This window comes from Lycorma delicatula, chromosome 10, assembly GCF_047948215.1.
Source record: "Lycorma delicatula isolate Av1 chromosome 10, ASM4794821v1, whole genome shotgun sequence".
Taxonomy (NCBI): Eukaryota; Metazoa; Arthropoda; class Insecta; order Hemiptera; family Fulgoridae; genus Lycorma; species Lycorma delicatula.
In genome coordinates, this window is record NC_134464.1 from 84,341,177 (window position 1) to 84,362,198 (window position 21,022).

The 21,022-nt window shown below is 28.7% G+C and overlaps 1 protein-coding gene across 1 annotated transcript in view; it reads right to left on the reverse strand.

The window, feature by feature from the left end:
* The window catches only part of LOC142331197 (PI-PLC X domain-containing protein 2-like), a 64,873-nt gene extending 57,667 nt beyond the window's left edge, over window positions 1-7,206 (reverse strand). The window contains exon 1 of the mRNA XM_075376934.1: window positions 6,769-7,206. Coding sequence (XP_075233049.1) covers window positions 6,769-6,952 — 184 coding nt within the window. The 5' untranslated portion in view covers window positions 6,953-7,206. The remainder of the gene's footprint in view (window positions 1-6,768) is intronic.
* Window positions 7,207-21,022: the final 13,816 nt, after the last annotated feature.

Sequence of the window (21,022 nt, forward strand, 5' to 3'; positions counted from 1 at the left end):
GCATCTACTGTATTTTAGAACAAGATGATTTTTTCTTGAAGAGTGCTGTCATGTAGACGTAGAGCAACAAACATTCCTTCCTTTTATTCCGTACTAGACACTCGTAGTATAAACATTTAACAATGCATAACTGACAACTACTTTTTTAACAATCCTCTTTGCAAATGTAGTTATACATTTTTTTAAACCGTTTTACTTATATAATAAACAAATGATTACTCATAGTTTAAGCTAATTGTAAAAGTAAATGAATCAAGCATTAATTGCTGCTACATAATTTAATTCTTATTATTAACTTTATATTTAATATACAAATAAAAATAAAAATGCTTTTCAGTCCTAAATTTTAAATCTTTGTGAATTCAAATCATTTTCTCAATACAAATGTTACAATGGCTTTTGTTTCAATATTATACGCTATAAGTCTCATCTTTCTAGTAATTTTTACGTTATAAAATATCACTTTTATTTGTAAAAAGTATAAGTTTTCATTTTGTAGTGTAATTTTCATTAAAAAGAAAAAAAGAAAGAAAAAACGTTAAATGTTATTTCATTTATATTAAACTACACACACAGCCATACAGGCTACTAAAGAGGGTGTTCAACTTAAAAAAAAACCCCATGGCTCAATATTTTATACTAAATGCATATTTTTGTTGAAACGCATATATTGGTGTGAGATAGTTAAAATAATATGGAAGATGTTGGTACCACTGGCGCTGGAATGGGGAAGATTGTTTATCGCCTGCACATTTGAATATAGGTTTTTGAACAAGGTTGCGTAATCGTGTGTTGTTTGTTAAAACGCGATTAACTGTTGAAGAACGTGTATTCATGATGGAAATTTATTCACAGACGAAATTTCATGTTGTACGTCGGCGAAAGTTCAGGGAAAAATTTAAAAAGAAAGCAACAGTGAAAAACTGATATTCAAAAGTTAGTTGAAATATTTCGTGAAACAGGTTCCATGTTAAGACCAGAAAAGTGCCCGACACAGGCCAGTTTTAATGACGCAGTTCGTACAGGACATTAAAGTGGTAGTTACAAGATCTCAAAAAATTTTGCGTAGAAACCGGGAAAAGAACATTTCACTAGGTTCAGCCCACACTGCAGTGAGGAGAGAGGGAAATGTTATCCTTATCGAATGAAGGTTTTTCATTAATGAAAAACTAACTGTTAACGGTTCAACAATTTCATTAGAGGCAACAATGCATTTTATTTCAAATGTATTTCACAGTGGTTTCACCTACGGTAGGTTAATCAAAACTAAGCTGGGGTACGGAAAACGTGCTCGTTTTCTTTGAATCTTCCTTACACCCACAAAAAATAGGCGTATGGTGTGCGGTTTCAAGGCTACGAGTAATAATAATAATCCACAGGTTTTTTAAAAACCTGTGGATGCTGCCGTCTACCAAGAAATAATCCAACAGTTCATAGCCTTACTGCAACAGGATATGCGTAACTGCTAGTTACGAGATAGCGCCAGTTGCCATACAGCTTGCTCAACTATGGAAATGCTACAGGATTTAATCGATGGAAGAATCATTTTTAAAGGATTGTGGCCACCAAAATCCTCTGATATGACTAGTCCAAACTTCCTTCTGTGGGATTACTTAAATTGTTTATAGGAGCAGTCCACACAACTTACTGGAACTGAAGACAAACATTATCAATGTCATCCAGGAAATACACAGGATATTCAGATAACGACAGTAGCCAGGAGTGTCCATAGAATTGGATGGAAATTATTTTCAACACCTTCTGTAAATTATTCTGTTTGCCAACAAACTATTTATTGATGATTGTTGTTTGACTCAACTAAGTTATGAAAAGTTTTTTTAAGTTGAACACTTTGTACAGTTGTAATATCTATAACTAACGTATTTCTATTTGTTTTCATCATTTGATTATATATTATTATTATTAAAGACTTTTTATAATTTAATAAAATATATAAAATAATAAGTAACAATAACAATTTGTTTACCTTAAAATACGGATTGTATAATATTATTTATTGTTAACTGGATGTTAGTTAGTTTTAGTTCAGACTACAAAATAATAATTTATATACAAAATCAATCACGAAGAATGTAACACTTTCAGGATATGCTCTACTACTGAAAATAAAAAAGAAAGTTAATATAAAAATATAATGGCGCGTTCGGAAACGCTTCGTCACAGATGATCGCTGGCGAAAGATTTCGTCCTGATTTCTTAATTGTTTATAAGTTGGTTTTATTTTTTGTGTTTGTATTTGATATTTTTTTAAATATTTAATTTTTTTTTTATAATATTGAAAATTTTGTTTCATTTAATATCTAGTTAAAATATGTCGCAGTTTGATATGTTTTGTTTTTAAGAAAGTTACAAATTCTACTGTCTGTATTCATTCATACGTTTCTGTGAGCTTTATTCATACAATTTAACGCAAAATCAAATTCTGTAAAAGTTATGTGTAAAACTTTTATGTGTTTATTACCCATTTAACAAAGATATTTTACGCCAAACATAAAATACATTTTTTTTTGACGAAATCTTTTGTTTTTTAACCCCAGATTTCTCGAAAACTACTAAACATACAGTTCTGGGACCTATTTTTTTATTAAATTTTTAAGATCAGATTACATATAATATCACGAAATGTGGTCGTTAATTTGGGTACCAAGATTTTCAGTCTGGCTTAATTTTACCGAAGGCGGAGAAATCAGAGCGAAATTTTTCCCCAGCCGATTCTCGCTAAAGAAGCATTTTCGAATCTATATTTATATAATCTTTCTCATTTATTTTCAACAGTAGAACATATCATAAATGTTTTTTACATTTTTCGTGAATCACACTGTATATATTTGTTCCAATGTTCGCTCAAAATTTAAGAACGGCTGGGTTGATCTAAATAAATAATTCATTTAATAATTAAACTTTTAAGGATGGTTTCAAGCTTAAATTTATATAATTCCGTTATTGGTTGTATAATAAGACTTAAACTGAGAGTTTATCATATATTTCAGCAAAGTTTTTCTACAATAATATTTAAATTCAATGAATAAATTACGTACTGTATGTGGTACCAAGCGGTTCCTATAGAATGAAATTATAAAATACAATTATTTTATTTTATTTCACTTATTGAAACAGTTTTCGAGATGTCAGCTATTTAATAGAAAATATTTTGGTACCGTAATTTTTCGTAGCAAGCGATATTTATATACTACTGTATTACAATAAACATCAAAATAAATTTAAAAAAATTCCTTTCGGTACGCGGGAAGGCGGAGATAGATTTCACCGGGGCAAAATAGGGGTAAGCGAACTCGGATTGTATGAGCTCGTATCAAACATTACTTACCATGTTTTACGGACACGTTTTCTCATTAGACTACAAGGTAAATTTATCAAAACTTCCTTATGATTGTAGGAGAAAGCAGGCGCTTCTGTTGGGATAAATTTTCACGCTCACGGTGAATAGCGCGTTTCGTAGAAGAAAGAAGACGTTTGCGGTGCCATAACATGTCGCGCACACGGTGAATACCCCCGTTTGATAGAAGAAAGAAGACGCTTCTGTTGGGATGACTTTTCACGTTCGTTAAATGGAGCGCTTTGCCCGTTTCCTAAGTATTTCTGCTGGTTTTCCTTGGCCTGCTGAAGACGAGCCTATCTCTGACGACTGGGGCTTTCTTTTTCCTGTTTAGCCTCCGGTAACTACCGTTCAGATAATACTTCAGAGGATGATGTGTATGAGTGTAAATGAAGTGTAGTCTAGTTCGACCATTCCTGAGATGTGTGGTTAATTGAAACCCAACCACCAAGGAACACTGGAAATTTCTTTATCTACGCCCTCACGTTCCCTCGCCAAATACTGACTCACCCGTTTGATGTTTCTCGCTATAGGTAACTTTTCTTCTTACGTCTAGACATATTTACATACTTTCACATTAAGCAAGGATAACACACAGAAAAATCACATTTCTTGGCAATAAAATACTGTCACTTGCAAAAATTAAAATATACACAGTACTAAGTCACGGCAGTTTAAAATGCATTCACTTCAAATTCACTCAATACGACAATGGTTTCATATGTAAACAAGTTTCATGTGTTTAACCTATGGGAAGCCGCTTCTTCCTATTCCAACAATATTTTGGTCTTTCTTTGCATTAAGGGTTGGTCATAATCGTTTCAGACAAACCTCATTTTATCCACCCCTTGACTCTTATCCAAAGAATAGTAATTTAAACGAATTCGCTATTTTACTTAATAAGAAAGTTACAGCGATATTTTGTTTTTACTGGGGTTTTTTCTTGTAATCTCTTGCCGTAAGGGTTGTTCATATCAAAAATTGTTTCAGACAAAAGTTTTAAGTAATGTTTAGAGGACTAACGATCACTTTAAACCGATTCGATACTGTGCCTATTAAGAGATATGATTTTTTTGTCCTTGAAACCACTTTTTTCCACCCCCTGGGCTAATGGTTGGTTGATATCCAAAAACTTTAGTTAGTTAAGTTTTAGGCCTTTGTCCAAAGAATAGAAGGAACTTTAAACGAACTTGGTATTTTACTTAATAAGAAAGTTATAGCCGATATTTTGTTTTTTCGAAAAAAACCCTCTCATTTCCACCCCCATAGTTTGATTTTGCCCATTAACGATCTCAACCGAGATTTTTGATCGTTATATTTTATGTATCAATTTGAAAGTGATTGGCGGAAAATTACGGCAGTTATCGTGTCTACAAGAAAGTGAAATATATAAACTTTTGGACTGACGGTGGTTTTGGGGTCTGCAGGATGTGATACGCGAAGATACGTCGAAACTTTCCGGAAGTCGAATTATAGTATCCATTACAATAGGCAGCTTTCTTATGAAATCTACCTAATAGTTATATCAGAAAATAATTTGATGGGTATTATTTTCTTATCTTTTCATTCAAAACAAATTTATAACAAAATTAACTTAAATTTTAATGGCTTTGTTTGTTTAAAATCGACCCATTTTTATTCTGATTTGTGTTCGTTTTTCTGCTTTTACAGGATTACGCATGTATAAGCCTGCCAGTTAGTGAACTGGTTAGTTTGCTACCTTCTTTCTACATCAGATATGGGTCTGTCAAAGTATTATCCATCTTTGTTATTAAAGTTCGGGCAAAATTATGTCAAGGTGATAACATTAAAGTAAAAATTAAATATCATACTTAACTAACCTGTTTTTATAAAATGTGAGGAATAAATTTATTTTTAATGGACAACAAATTATAAGATTGAAATCTTGGCAATATCTAGTATTATTTCTTCGCTGGACTGACCAAAAAAAAATATTTTTGTTTACTCGTTCAGATGCAGTTCAAAAAAAAGGAACAGAAAAAGACTATTAAATCCGCTGTACTTTTTAACGAAACTTTTTTTTTTAATAAAAAAAACATAACTTCCACAGAAATGTTTTTGAAATTATAACAATGACTCCATCCTGATCCTTCGTTGGAACTTTTTTTTAGACATAATAAATAAATTGTAACAAAAGGTAATAAATTATTCAAGTAAATACAATTTGTTCAATCTTGATATGAAATATTTTTTTGTAAACTACACTAACAAAGTACCCGGTCGGGTACTTAAATAAAAACGAGCACTTTTCCTAACCGGTTAAAACCGGTTCTTTTACAGTACCAATATATAAGGTCAATGTATACTTTCTACAAATAAACATATTGGAAAAAATCGAATCCTCTTTTTTTTAAATTCATATTTTATGTTTAGAAAGGTAAATATTCAAAAAAAATCCTGGAAAGATATTAATCAAATTATAGGAAGGTAAGTATCAACCTCTGATTCTTTTTTTTATATAGCATCTTAAAACGACTCATCGAAAATCGAGAACTATCAGCAAATAGTTCTTTTTTTTCTGTTTAACTCCGGAACCACCGTAAGGTATTACTTCAGAGGATGAATGAGGATGATATGTATGAATGTAAATGAAGTGTGGTCTAGTACAGTCTCAGGTCGACCATTCCTGAAATGAATGGTTAATTGAAACCCAACCACCAAAGAACACCGGTATCCACAATCTAGCATTCAAATCCGTATAAAAGTAACCTTTAAGCCTTTACTTGGATTTGAACCTCAGAACTCTCGACTTCCAAATCAGCTGATCTGCGATGACGAGTTAACCACTAGACCAACCCGGTGGTCTATCAGAAAATACTGCGTTTCCAAATTTTAAATTGAGCCATAATCTATGAATTAATTGTAAATTAAAACTTATAATGTAAATGCCGATCTCCGAAGCAGAGTGGTCTTTCATCCGGAGGTCCCGGCTTCGAATCCCGATCGAGCATGGCATTTTTCATACGCTACAAAATTCCATTTTCATATCCCACGCACAAACTTCAAGCTTATGTGGTGATATCATGCCAAAAAAAATTGATATTACCGATAAATCTTATAATAAAAATATATTAAAAAATAAATTCAGCTGTTTTTACATAATGCTTAGAAAATATCAGAAATTACATTAATTTTTTTTTCTTAAAAGATAAAATGTTATCGTAGAAAAAAATACAAATCGACAAAAATTTGATTTATAAATATACATAAATTAAACAAATGAGGACGCCAGGAAATCCAGGAATGCTTCAACATTTTGAAATCAAGGGTAGATAAACCGGCTTAACCTATAAATATTTGACAGCGGAAGAAGGAAAAGCAAATTAAATAATAAGTAATAAAAATATATAATAATAACAACAGTAATAAATTTAAATATTCAATATTACCGTATACCTGACGACGTGGACGAAAATATGTGTAAACAACTTCCTGTATATTATCCCTTTTTGACACAGATGAACAAGTTAACAGTTCTACGTGTAGCATTAACACCATTGCAACTAACAACCATAATACCGGTAATGTAGTTGACGTCAAATAATTTCTTAATAAAAGGTATCTGTTACACATCACTAAATATATATGTTTTTAAAAATAATAATACACACACTTTATACGTTTATGAATTATAAAACAAATTATTGTAAATTCAATGCTAAAAACTATTATCGTAGAAAAATGTAAAACACATACCAAGTCTATGTTAAATTAAAGTATTTATTTTTAATACGTACACAAAAATCCCCACAATAATGAGATGAATGTTTAATATAATATAAATATTATACCCTCTAAAATAAGTATACGTATCACCTCAACAGCTAGCAAACCACTCGCAGTACTGAGTGCGTTACAGCCCTACACGCTTTGCTTGCAAACAGCTGATCTTTCTCTACCCCTTCCACTAATTCAGTATATATACTAAACTCCCGTCGCGCTTTGTTTATGTCTAAACTATAACGCAGCTGTACGTACTCTGTGTTTTATCAAACAAAGCAATTTTGTTTTTAATGTAAATACTTACCATTATTTATTTGAAACATAGAAATATATATATATATATATATATATATATATATATATATATATTTATTTATTTATTTTATTTCAAATAAAAAAACAACTTATTCTTTTATAATATATAATGTTACAATTCTAATAACATCTACTTATTTTTAAAATGTTAAATCAAATAAAAATGTCTAACTCAGTAGTTCCCAAAATTTCTGGAGTCGTTTTACAATTAAAATTTTTCCATGGCGCCCTACCCGAAGTAAAAGAGATTATTATCTCTTACTTACTACTCGTAAGTAAGAGATAAAAATTTAAATAAAACTCGTGTATTTTCATTATTTAACATTTTTATTTTATTAACATTAAATTAATAATTATAAATGTCATGGTTCAATTAATTATGAAGCTTTTACAATATTTCGCGGGGCCCCTGTGAAAAGGCCGCAGCTCCACGGGGCGCCGTGGCGCACAGTTTGGGAATCACTGGTCTAATTTATTTCTGAGGTCTTACCAATTTTCAAATTCAGTTCATGTACTTTTTTTTTGTATTCGAATTACCGTTATCACTGATGTACATCCACGCCAAGCTATTGCGCACATTATATTTTATATTGTACTACAATATAAAAAATTATACACTGTTTGTTTGAGTACTGTCCGCGTCAAATTCTTAACGAAAAATTTTCACAATTTTTGGAATTTATTATTATCGAATTTCACCAAAAAAAAACTATTACTAAGTTATTTAGGTTATTCAAAATCATAAAATTTGTTTCTTTTTATTATTGTAATTTATTTTGTGTTCAGAATTCTCAACTTACTAATGAAACCGGTTGTAAGGATTATCACCATTTGAATCATACTCTGAAAGTACATGAGACCAGTTCCACGCATATTAAAAATTGTTCCAAATATAGCAAACATTAAATATCTTTGATTAAGAAATGTACCATTAATTACGCACAGCAAAAAATTATACAAAACTGAAAAAAAAAATAGTGGAAATCTATTACTGAGCGGTTAATCTACATAATACAATTTTGATCAAATCTGTATAGTTTTCACATGTTCATCTCATAGATCTTTTGAAAAAGACAACGGAAATTTTTTAAAGCTCGTAGAAACAATTGCTAAATAAGATTCTATAATGGTAGAACAAATCCACCGAGTTAGTCTAAAAGTTAGAAGTTTATTGTATTTATTAATTTCTCATCTTCTGTTAGAAGATGAGACAAGTGCTGTTATAGTAGAGGTGTCAAAATGTTAAAAGAAGTTGTTTTATTGATAAATATTGATACATTAAATTATGTTTTAAAAGATTAAAAATAAAGAAATAATATAAAATGTATAAATAAAACATTATTTTGAAAATTTTTACCTACAAAACAAGAAAGAATTTATTGGTGGGAAAAAAAATTAAGTTCACTATAAATGTTGAAGTAGAAGGCTGCTCAATCATAAGATCTGTATCGGTAAACAAAATGTCTCTAATATTAGACTCCGAATCATTTTCAGGAATATATGTGGGGTCCACGTCGATATCATCAAAAAAATTTGAAATTTCTGAGGCCATTGATCTATCATGTCTGTAGTGTAGCATCAAGCTGTCTGTCAATTTCACTCAATCTGTCAGCTAAATTTCCAGCCATAGTTCAGTTAAATTATATACATAAAACACTAACAGACACATAAAAATCATTATACACATCGAAATAACACAGGAACACTGGTATTAAAATAATAACACATGTACTTGCAATGTTAATAAACAAATACAGCAACACACGAACGGACTACTAGCAAATGATGTAGTAAACAAAACAACAGCTGTTACCGGATGTCAGCTCCATACAGTATATATATTTATTTTGTTATAGAACTTTTCTTAAAAAGTGCTATAACAAACTCTTAAATAACAAAATATTTTGTAACAATTATTAATATATTAAGAATAATAAGGAATACAAAGAACATGTATTGTTTTCACAAAAATATAAAAATAATCAGTTTTAAAGCAGAAATATCTTGGAACAATATCATTTTTGATATTTTTGATGCAGTTAATGATGACTGATGTATCGCCACCGTGGGGTTTTTAGCTACTTCAGTCACAACATATTGGCATCGATGGTTTAAAGTTATTTTAATTGTATTATTTTAATAATAAAAAAGCTACTACAATAAATAATAATACAATAAAGCTACTAATAAAATTTATCTATTACACTGAACAGGTATTGAAATAAAATTAAAAATAAGGTAAAATATAATTATTTTTAATATAAAATAAGATTTATTTATGAAAAAAATATAATGAATATTATTAATTTCTGCAAATCAAGATGAAAAGAAGGTAATCAGAAAATCTCATTTTTACGAAAATTATGATTTTGTTTTTAAACTAAAAAATGCCCAACAGATGCTTATGACAAAGTTCATGTAAAGTGTTAAAATTACAAATTAATTTGTATTTCCTCAGTTCAAATTATTGAGAGTCTCCTTTTTATTTCATTAAACAAATCGAAATATTATATTTCTTAAATATATAATGTTAATATCAATAAAATTTGGAAATATGTTGTCCTTATATTAAGATAATATTCTATTCAGTGCACTGTTTATAATTATTTTTCTCCTAATGAATCTCATCATTCTTTCATCTTACTTGAAATTTTTAAATATTTTACCAACCTTCCAGTTTAATTCATGCAATATTGTCATCAAATTGCTTTCTACTAATTTTTTTTTCGTTTTACGATGATAATTTTATAAATTCTTATGCATCATTAATTTTTATTAACTGAAATATTAATTTGTTCATTTCCTTCAATATCACTTCATTATCATTTCTTTTACTTCAATATGTAAGCATATGTTAAGATGCTTTAAATGAACATAAGAATGTTAAATCAATAAATCCCCTTTGATTCATCATTTAAAAGAAAGTAACATGGTGCATTATTTTAATTTAGTATTTTATATAAATTTCTATATATCTTTAAAAGGATTATTATATTAATTTCATTTTTACATGAATGTTAGAATAATTCTAAGTTAAATAAAATCAGTGTTATTTAGAATGTATAATTGATTAATAGTAATACCGCTTGTTTAGTGTAATAAAAACTGCATAATATAATCGGATGATAAATTTAACACTATATTAGTAAATATAATAATAATATAAGAATATATATTTGATCTTATGCTTATATCTTTTCCTTGTTTTCAATTGTTATTTTATCTTGGACATCAGTAATGTACATCATGTAATGCAGATGGTTTTACATCACTTTATTGTGAAAGGGAAAATCAAACCGATAACTTTAGTGTTTTACTGTTTATAATCGAATAGTTGATCCATGTAAATGTTTATTACTAGTACAGAACTAAATTTTATTATTTCATTTTCTAATTAGTTATTTTATCTCCCCACCTATTCTGAGTTTGTTGCTATGTGGAAATTGCAGTTTCTATTGTTTTATTATTTTATATGTATTCTTTTTTTATTCAGTAGATTTTTCCATTCTTTGAGATTCAGTATGAAAATCCAAAATATTTTATCGATTTTCTTAATCTTTTTTTAAATTATAAACAGGGTGTCATGGAGGGACATGATTTTTATAAAAATTTGTAATGAAATTTTTTTTAATGGTAATATTTTGCAGAATCAGCCATTTATGTGTATATATTACTTGCTGCTATGAAACTGATGTATATGTATCAAAATTGCCATGAAAATGATAAAGAGAACATTTAAACTTTTTAAAAGTGCTCATTAAAAAAAAAAATAATAATTGTAAAATTATCATATTGTTAAAATTATTTTTTTTTAGGAACACTAATACAAAAGCTGTAATTAATATTAACAGTCTCACATAATGGGCTGTAGCTTTGTCATGTTGATAAGAGTCATGGCATCTTCATTGGATAATTTGTATAGCTTAATGCTGAGAAATGGCTCGGTCGTTTTACTATACCATTCTAAAATCATAGTTCTAAAATCATGTAACTGTCATAGTTATTGAGTCAGTATTTAAAATTAATATATTTTTTTCATTTTAACTTGTTTGAAATGTTTTGTTTAAATTTGACATTTGGAGGAGATTTATGTATTTTATGGGTTGGTGTCTCAGTATACTATTAATCCATCTCAATTTAAAAAAAAAATTGTATGATTTGATTTGATACATCATATTCACTTTTTCACTATATAGTCATAGTTGATGTAAAAGGCTGGATTCTCTGGAGCTCAAAACTGAAACTTTTACTTTTTATGTTTAGATAGATGTGGTCTTCCTTAGATATTAAAAAGATTTTTCATGAAATATTTTGTTGGAAATTATTCAGCAACTATAATTATTTTTGAACATATCTTTCAGTTCCTGGATTTCCTGAATACTTTACAGGTGAAATTTAAATTAGGATCCTACCTGAGTGCTACAAAAGCAAACCTATGATGCAACACATGCTGTGGATTGTGTTGGAATGCGGATCTGATTTATTTAACAGTTTCTGGCATATGGAAATTCTCTATGCGGCTTAATACTTCTTACTGACCATTAAATCCACAACTTTATTGTTGAGTTGTAGGAATTGAATTGTGATGCCAAAGTTAAAAGTGACAATGAAATTCTCATTATATAGCTGTATAACAATCACAATTTTTAAAATACTTTCATTGCAAATCGATATTGTACTCTATACTGGTTCTCAAATTATTGCTTTGCAGCGAATTATGTAGAATTACTTGTTCATGCATGACACTCTGTTATTATTAAAGATTAATAAATGTATTGATGAAATTAAAAAATTAAATCATTAAAAAACAAACCAAGAAAGTAAATTTTCTCTTGTACTTTTAATAATACTTATTTGATTTTGTTGTGTAATTTATTAAAAAAATTTCAGTCAGTATTTAAAATTGATACTTTTTTTTTCGTTTCTTGTTTGACATGTTTTGTTTAAGTTTCTTTGACATTAGGAAGGAAGGATTGGTTAGTTTTTTTTTAATATTGTTTATATATATATATATATATATACTTTTATGATGACATATATAAATTAAATTACAAAGGTAAGGGATTGATTAAATAATTCTAGATTCTTGCCAGTTGTTGAATCTTGTTTCAAAAAGTAGGTATGTTTATTAAATTGGTTAACAATTTATTACTGGAATACAGTTAAATTAATGTGTTACAAAGAAACTACTTTTATATTTATGTATAAAAAAAAAATAACTTTAGTTATTTAAATAAATTCAGTTTTACAAATTTGCTAAGTCTAACTAGGATGCAAACCCACAAATTTTCAGATGAATGGTTGAGAGAGATCTTACTATTGTTTTAAAAAAGTTGATGGTATTTTAGATGTATTTTATAAAAAAATAATTTATTTTGATTTTTTAAATTTAATTAAGAGAATAACATGGTAATGAAATGTATTCTCTATTAATGTGATGTTAATGTAGATTAACTGTCATTTGTCTACTGTTAAGAAGTAAATAATCTTAATTTTAAAAGTTGTCATTTTTCTTTTATATCATGTTAATAAGGTAGTAAAAAATGTATGTCAGAAAACTTTAAATATCACTATTTAATGTCTATTCGTTACATGATGCGTAGATTATATACATATATATATGATTATTTAAAAAATATATTTTAATACTATGATTATTTTAATAGAAATTTTAAAAAGTGTAATTTAATTAATAATTATCTTTAAATAAATATTATATTTTAATCATAAACATATTTAATTGTATTGATAATATACACAAATATTGTTTTAAATAAATTATAAAAGAAGTACATGCAGATGAAATAAAAAGAGCACAAATTATTGCATTTTAGATGCAGATGCTTTTTTAAAGTTTATCAGAAAAAATTAAAGTAATAATAAACTATTTTTTAATTGTTATTGTTAATTTTAACCTATTAGTGGTGATATTATATAATATAAAATGAATTGTATATTTTAATGCACGCTTATGTACTGTTCACAAATTATTTGTGCCCTAAAATTTAGATAGTGTGCAATTCATAATTAATGAAGTTAATTGTTCCTTCAGTGATTATATTATTTCAAATTAATTATGGTTCATTGAATTAATTACCATAATTAATTATTTTAATTTAACAAATTATTTATTATATTTTATTATATAAGTAATGGAGCTAGTCATGAATTTAATGTTTTGTATATATAATTTTAGTGTCAATAAATGATAATGATTTAATTTACTTTTTTTATTGTTGTATAATCCTGATTATCTGATCTACATCTTAGTCTGTATAAAGCATTTTTTTTTTTTTTTTTTTTTTTGTGGAGGGCGAAATATGTCTGTACGTTATCATCGCCCGGGTATTTTTTTTTTTATGAAAAAAAATAAATAAAAGTAATTAAAACTAGTACGTAAAACTAAAACTTAAAATAAAGATAAAAAATAAAAGCAAAACAATTAAACAAAGTCCGAGATGGGTGTAAAAGTCCCATTCTCGGATAACAAGAGCACAAAAATGATACAAAAAAGTTTTAAAAAAATAAGCAGCAAACATAAAACATAGAACTAGGTTAAAACTAAAATAAAGAAATTAAATAAAACTTAAAACTAAGTTAAAAAATAAATCTTAAAACTAATATCACTAGAATCTTAAAACTAATATCACAGACTGAGTCATTAAAACATAAAAGCTAAAATAATAAATAAAAAAACTATTTAAAAAATAAAATTTAACAGATTCGGATAGGGAGTGTAAAAGGCTCCCTCCTCGGTTAACAAAATCAAATCTATTAAAAACTTTTCTAGAATAAGTTATATACCCGACAATGTTAAATTTTTTGGGTTAACCCTACACTACGCAGAAAAAGGAACATCCGGTTTAAAACTTCATTGTCGTTGCACAAGACACCACGGATGTTTCTGGGTAATTTAAACTTGCGACGCAACGCCACATAACATATGCAGTCCACGAGTATGTGGTGCACAGTCATGCGGCAGTTGCATCATGTGCATAGGGGTGCTTGATCTCTTGTCATCAGGTGCCCGTGTGTGACCCTGGTGTGTCCTATCCGCAACCGACAGATGACTATTTCCTCACGCCGAGATTTTCTACATGAGGAGTCCCATGGCAACACAGAATTTTTAATCTGCCGGAGTTTATTATCTACAGTAGCCATCCAGTCACCTTGCCACTTTGCTCTTAGTGATTGTTTTACATAATTAATAAAATCAGAAGTAGTAACTCGGGTGGTGAAAGGAGGGTGGTTACATGCTTCTTTGGCAGCGGAATCTGCATGCTCATTACCTAAAATCCCTACGTGGCTTGGGACCCAGCAAAAACTTACTTCTGTGTTGCGATTATTAAACTCAGCGATTGAGTTATAAATTTCAATGACTGTAGGATGTGTGGAATAAAAGTTTTTTAAAGCTTGGAGAGCACTACATGAGTCACTGCAAATAAGAATTTTTCTATATTTAGGGTTAATGATGTTTAGAGCCTTATTTATAGCGTATAGTTCAGCGGTAAACACACTCGTAATACCGGGTAGACCAAACATATGTTTGGTCTACCAAAGTTCTTTCATTGACAACAAATGCACAGCCAACAGTATCGTTTTGTTTCGATCCATCAGTGTATACAACCGCGTCTAGTTTCATCTTGGAGAGAACACACTGAAATTACACCTTATCACACTTATCTCTATAGAGATACAGATTGCAGATATGCAATTTGAAAGGAATAGAGACCTTTACTGCAATAGCAGGAATGACATTATTTGAATTCTTGTAGCTGACACCTCATTCTTCATGAAAATCGCTACTCCACCACTCTCCCTACTGTCTACTAGGCAGTCGTATCTCTCACAGAAGTATCCTCTGAGTGTAATTGGGTCATGTTGTAGAAGGTGAGTTTCTTGGAAACGCATGATTAGTGGATCATGTGCGTGCGCTAGTACTCTAATATCTTCAATGTTTAGGGGGAATCTGTCCCACCATTTGCCACTGTGAAAAGATGGGCAGGTGAATTTAAACACTGTTGTACCGGCTTGGTTGATGATGAGCGTTTGGGACGGCCAAAAACTGCAACCACCACCGATGTCATCAAAAAATTTCACTAAATGGTACTGGACGACCAACAAATTAAGGTTAGAGAGATAGCAGAGGCTATGGACATAAAGAACGTTGTTTGTAATATGTTAACTGAAGAATTGGATATGCATAAACTATCCGCGTGTTTTGTTTATTCAAACTTCATTGTTTTAAGAAATTACCCATCATAATTGGTTTACCATCTATTGATAAGTTATTCAGTGATAATTTATTATTTTTTAAATTGTAAGATATTTCAACATTTTTAGTGGAAAATAATATCTGTAATTAATTGATATTGTCATATTACAAAATAACACATTACGATTCAGTATATTGTCGGAAATATAATAAATTAAACAAAAATATCATACAAAAAAAAGTTTAAAATTATTTCAATTTTAACAATATAAATTAGTTTAACATATAATTTTAACATTTAATATTTGTTTATTAACGTAACAAATAAACTATATTTTTCCTTTAAAAAGTGTTAAATTATCACCCAAATGTACCAAAATAATGACTTTGTGTCTTAAGCAATGTAATCTATGTGTCATCATTTACAGTGGTACAAAACATTATGTCCACTTATTTATGTCCAATAAAAAATAAACATTTTGCATTACAACACCGGTTACAATACATCTAATAAGTTTGATTTATCAAAAAACTTTCGGTTATTTCATATTTATTTTCAAGTATTTGTTTTATTTGTTAAAATAAATATGAAATTTTGAAAATAAATATAACAAATAGCTAAAAAGCTAAAACAAGTTAAAAAAATAAATAAAATAAAATATAACAAGTTAAAAAGCTAAAAATTATGCACAAAAAAACTTTGTCTAGCTGTCCTGATAAAATGTAAAAATGGCCTGGTTATGTACTTCGGGTGCTGAAATAAAAATGTCTATTTGTAAATGTAGTATATCTAGTAGATTGGTGGTAATGGGAATCAGAAAATATGTCGAAAAAATTAAGGAAAATTGTGATTTAAAAGTAAATAATGACACTAAAAATAAGTATATTAAAAAAAAAAAAGTTAATAAATATAATTCCTATTCTTTTACCTTTCGCTTTAAACTGATATATCAACAAAAATTACTACATTTCGTTTTTTGTCCTTTGTATAATTGGATCCATGTCATTTCAATTACATTAAAATAGAACAGGCGGTAAAATATCATGGACGATTATAATTATTCACTAAACACAGGAAACTGGATAAAGTGTAGAAGAAGAAATAAAATGAAGAATAGAGGAAAATGAGAAATTCTTCTCATTAAACCGGAAATAATATTAAACTGTTAATTTTCTGACAAAACAGGCAACGTCTGAGGCCCTTACGTCTTACGATCATTCAGTAATCTTTACTTACATCTGAGTAGTTTTAGTTTCTGAGGCTATTTTCCTCAAACAGCATCGCTTTTTTTGTATTATAGTACCAGCAAAATTTACTTCTAACATTTTTTACAAAAGTTTGTTCGTTTTATTTTAATAAACGTTTGGTAACTTAGTATATATTGATTTTGGTTTTATATATTTCATAATTTTTATTCTTTTGCTTTTTACACGTAGTTATTTTTTTAATATTTCGGTGGTGGTGGTTTGAGTATTCCATTATTGTGATGTTTAAATAAATATTAAGTGCCTACATGTGTTCGTATCTGTTTAACAATGCGCCTTTTTCATCCAGTGTATATGTTACGGTAAATTTGATTAATACGGTGATTACAGATAATTATGGGTTATTATGTATAATCTCCACTAATGTTGAAGAAATTACTAAATATGTTGCAAAAAACATATGTAATTTTTATATGTAATAGACGAGGCTAGCGAGCTAAGCGAGAGTAAGCTGTTTGATTAGGTTATCGTGATATAGGTAAAAATTGTCAGTATACTAAATCAACATAATCTAACCAAACACAACCTACACAACCTTCGCTCGCTAATCATGATTAATTAACAGTAATATTTTGATTAATTATTTAAATTATGAATTCAGTAATAACTTCTAATAGTAGAGTTGTTACTTTACTCAATCAATCGTAACCAAATTTTTACCCGTGTTTCTTTGCATAACTGAGAAGGTTTTTGATATATTTCACCTCGAAAAAAAAACATATAAACACAGTAATACAAATTTACCGCTTTAAGCACAAACTTTAATGAATTGAATTAATGAACTACGAACTGAGAGTTCTATCACTGTATGAGCTGGGTTTCAATTGAACGATTCAAATCAATCGAATGAATAATATTAAACAAATAATAGAATTAAATTTACGTTAAATAAAATCTATACAATTATATAAGGAAGAAGAGGGGTTTTTTTTATATAGTCGCATCAACAATCAAAGTCATTAGCGAATTAACAGTGTTGTAATGTAACTGTACCAGTAAATTTGTAATCTTGAACAAGCTCAAATCGACTATTCCTGAGACGTGTGGTGATATGAAACCCAACCACCAAAGAATACTGGTATTAACGATATACTACTCAAATCCAAATTTTGACTTCAAAATCAACTGATTTTTGGTAACAAGTCCACCACCAGACCAACCCTGGGGGTTAAAGGGTTTTTGTTTGTTCGAGAAAAATAAAAAACACTACTTGATCAATTGCAATCAAATTTTTACCCATTTTTCTTTATATAAGAGAGACATTTTTAGATATAGTTGTAAAGATATTCATTTTATCTAAAGATGGGAATTACAAATTATTTTTATAGTGTGATTATTAGTAGAAAGTGTTTCTAAAATTTTAAAAATTATTTTCTGAAATACATTTTTTTTTAAATACTAATTTACTGTAAAATATTTTAATTGTTAAAAAACGCCTAGTGAAATTTAATTAAAAAATAAATAAAAAGCTATTGAAAAATTTTATATTAATATGATATCTTAGTAACGTATGTTTTGTTTAAAAATTCAGTCTACTATGGAGCTGGTTTGTGTGAGATTTCCCTACCTCAAAAATATATTAAAAGTATATTCGCATTAGAGAATTTAAACGCTTTACTGAATCTAAATATTAAAAAAAACGCAGAAAATTACTTTTGGAAGAAGACAATTATAATCAAATCTAAAAATTATTTGCATTAATTTTATTAATTATGGGTTTCTTCGATTCCGTTACAGCAACATAAATTTCAGGACTACAAAATGGAAAAAAGATAACAACTATACATCAATTACAATAGTTTATTCTCTATGTAGTTCTTAAATTTAATAATAAAATTAAGTATTTGTATGAAACGTATAAAAAATTTCGTGCCTGACCGGGATTCGAACCCACGACCTCCGGATGAAAGGTAGAGACGCTACCATACGCGTCAAGAAGGCCGGCTATTTGGCCTTATATTTCAGGATTGAGATCGATTAACTTCAAATTTGGCTCAAATATTTTCATATATGGGGCATTGATCACATTTTTTAAAAATTCGTTAAGGGAGTACAGAGATATTGCGAAAAAACCAATCTTGATTTTCTTGGATTTTTATTCGATAAATTAAAAATTTTACAAAAAAAAAAACAAATCGAGTATAAAAACAAAAACTGTAATCAGTTTACCATAATCTATTTTTGTTTTTATTCTTTTAAACCCAAATCTGACGAATAATGGACTCATAATTAAAATAATTACCTACAGTTTAAAAAGCGAACAACTGTGGGCTGTTTATTATACTCGGCTTACACATACATACACACACAACTTAATTTAAAATACTTATCATTTTATCTAAATATAACATTTTTTCCTTTATTTAATTCAACCTACCGGGTTGGTCTAGTGGTGAACGCGTCTTCCCAAATCAGCTGATTTCGAAGCCGAGAGAGTTCCAGCGTGTTCAAGCCCTAGTAAAGTCAGATATTTTTACACGAATTTGAATAGTAGATCGTACATACCGGTGTTCTTTGGTGGTTGGGTTTCAATTAACCACACATCTCAGGAACTGAGACTGTACAAGACTACACTTTACACTTATACATATCATCCTCTGAAGTATTATCTGAACGGTAATTACCGGACGCTAAACAAGAAAAAGAAAAATTATTTAATTCAGTGATTCTAACTAAAGCGCGCGCGCATACCGTATTTAATTCGCGCGGGTGTGGCGGTACTTGCGGCGATGGTGGCAATAATTAACTAATGTAATTTCACAACCTATATAGGACAAATTCGCTTGTACGGTCGGCAGACTGGTGTAGCCGCGAGGCTTAACGCACTAGGAACCAAATCTACCGGTCGATCGAGTTTGAGACCCAGCCAGATACTTTTATACTTTAAATAAACATTTATTTAATTCTACTGCTCACTTGTGATGTTACAACACAACAGTAATTTAGAGCATTTTTTTGGGGTGGGGATTCGATTTGCCAAAACGTTTTTTGCCACATATTATTTTTTAATTGTTAACAAATGTGCCTAAGAAAAATATGACCTTAATTAGGCGAAATCTCGAAATAATGAGAGTGACCTTGATCTACAGCCTCACCCCCTTTATGGCAACTGCCAAGTAAAATTTATAACAAAGTAACGTGTTCCCCTATTAATGTATACAAGTACATTATTATTAATTTTTCTACTATTCTCTTTGTTTATGATATAATGTAAATGATTTTTGATATATTTCTGTATTTATTAGCTAAATAATAAATGCACAAAATGAGAATAGTTATGAAACAAATGACAATAGCTAAACAGGTTAGATTCCCTGGACTTCTGTTCCAGTGATCATTGAAAAAAAATTACCGAAAACATAGCATACAAGCATTTCATTTTACATAGGGTCAAAATGAGTACAACATGATTTGCCTGAGTATGAAAACCCTGATCTGGTGAGCTATATTTGGGTATGGGATCTAAAGTTTTAAACCTGACAGGCTTAAATTTCATTTTTAATTTAGTTTATTGTAACAATATTCCGTTTAAATTATTATTTTTTTACTTATAATTATATTGTTAATTTTTACCTTTTTGATATTTACAGATGCTTGAAATTTACAAGAATGAGGAGATATGAGCTCTTTTCAAAGATGTATTATTTGCTATTTGCTTAATTATTCATTCGTTTGTTATTATACTGCTTATACATTTATATATACTGTGTGTATGAGCAGATACTGCTGATTCATCATCTCATCTTCCTCCTTCAATACTGTCTAGTCAATTCGATTTAGCCTCTATTAGATAAGTTAGTTCATTGTGTGAACTAAGTTAGAACTAAGTTAGTTCATTGTGTGAACTAACTTTATGATATTAAAAATCTTTATTTAAATACTTAGTAATTTATTGTAAATTCTTTATTACATTTTTATTTTTAGGTATGTCTTATTCTAGTTAGTTAGTTCACCCAGACTGTGTTTTTATGATTTAATTTTGAATGTTATACATTTTTTTTTTGTTTTTAAATAGTATCTGAATTTTAGATAAAGTTCATTCATGTCTTTAAATTTTAGTAAAAAACCTCAGGGTTCAATTTATTTATATTTTAATTATAGGTTACAATCAAAGATGAACTATT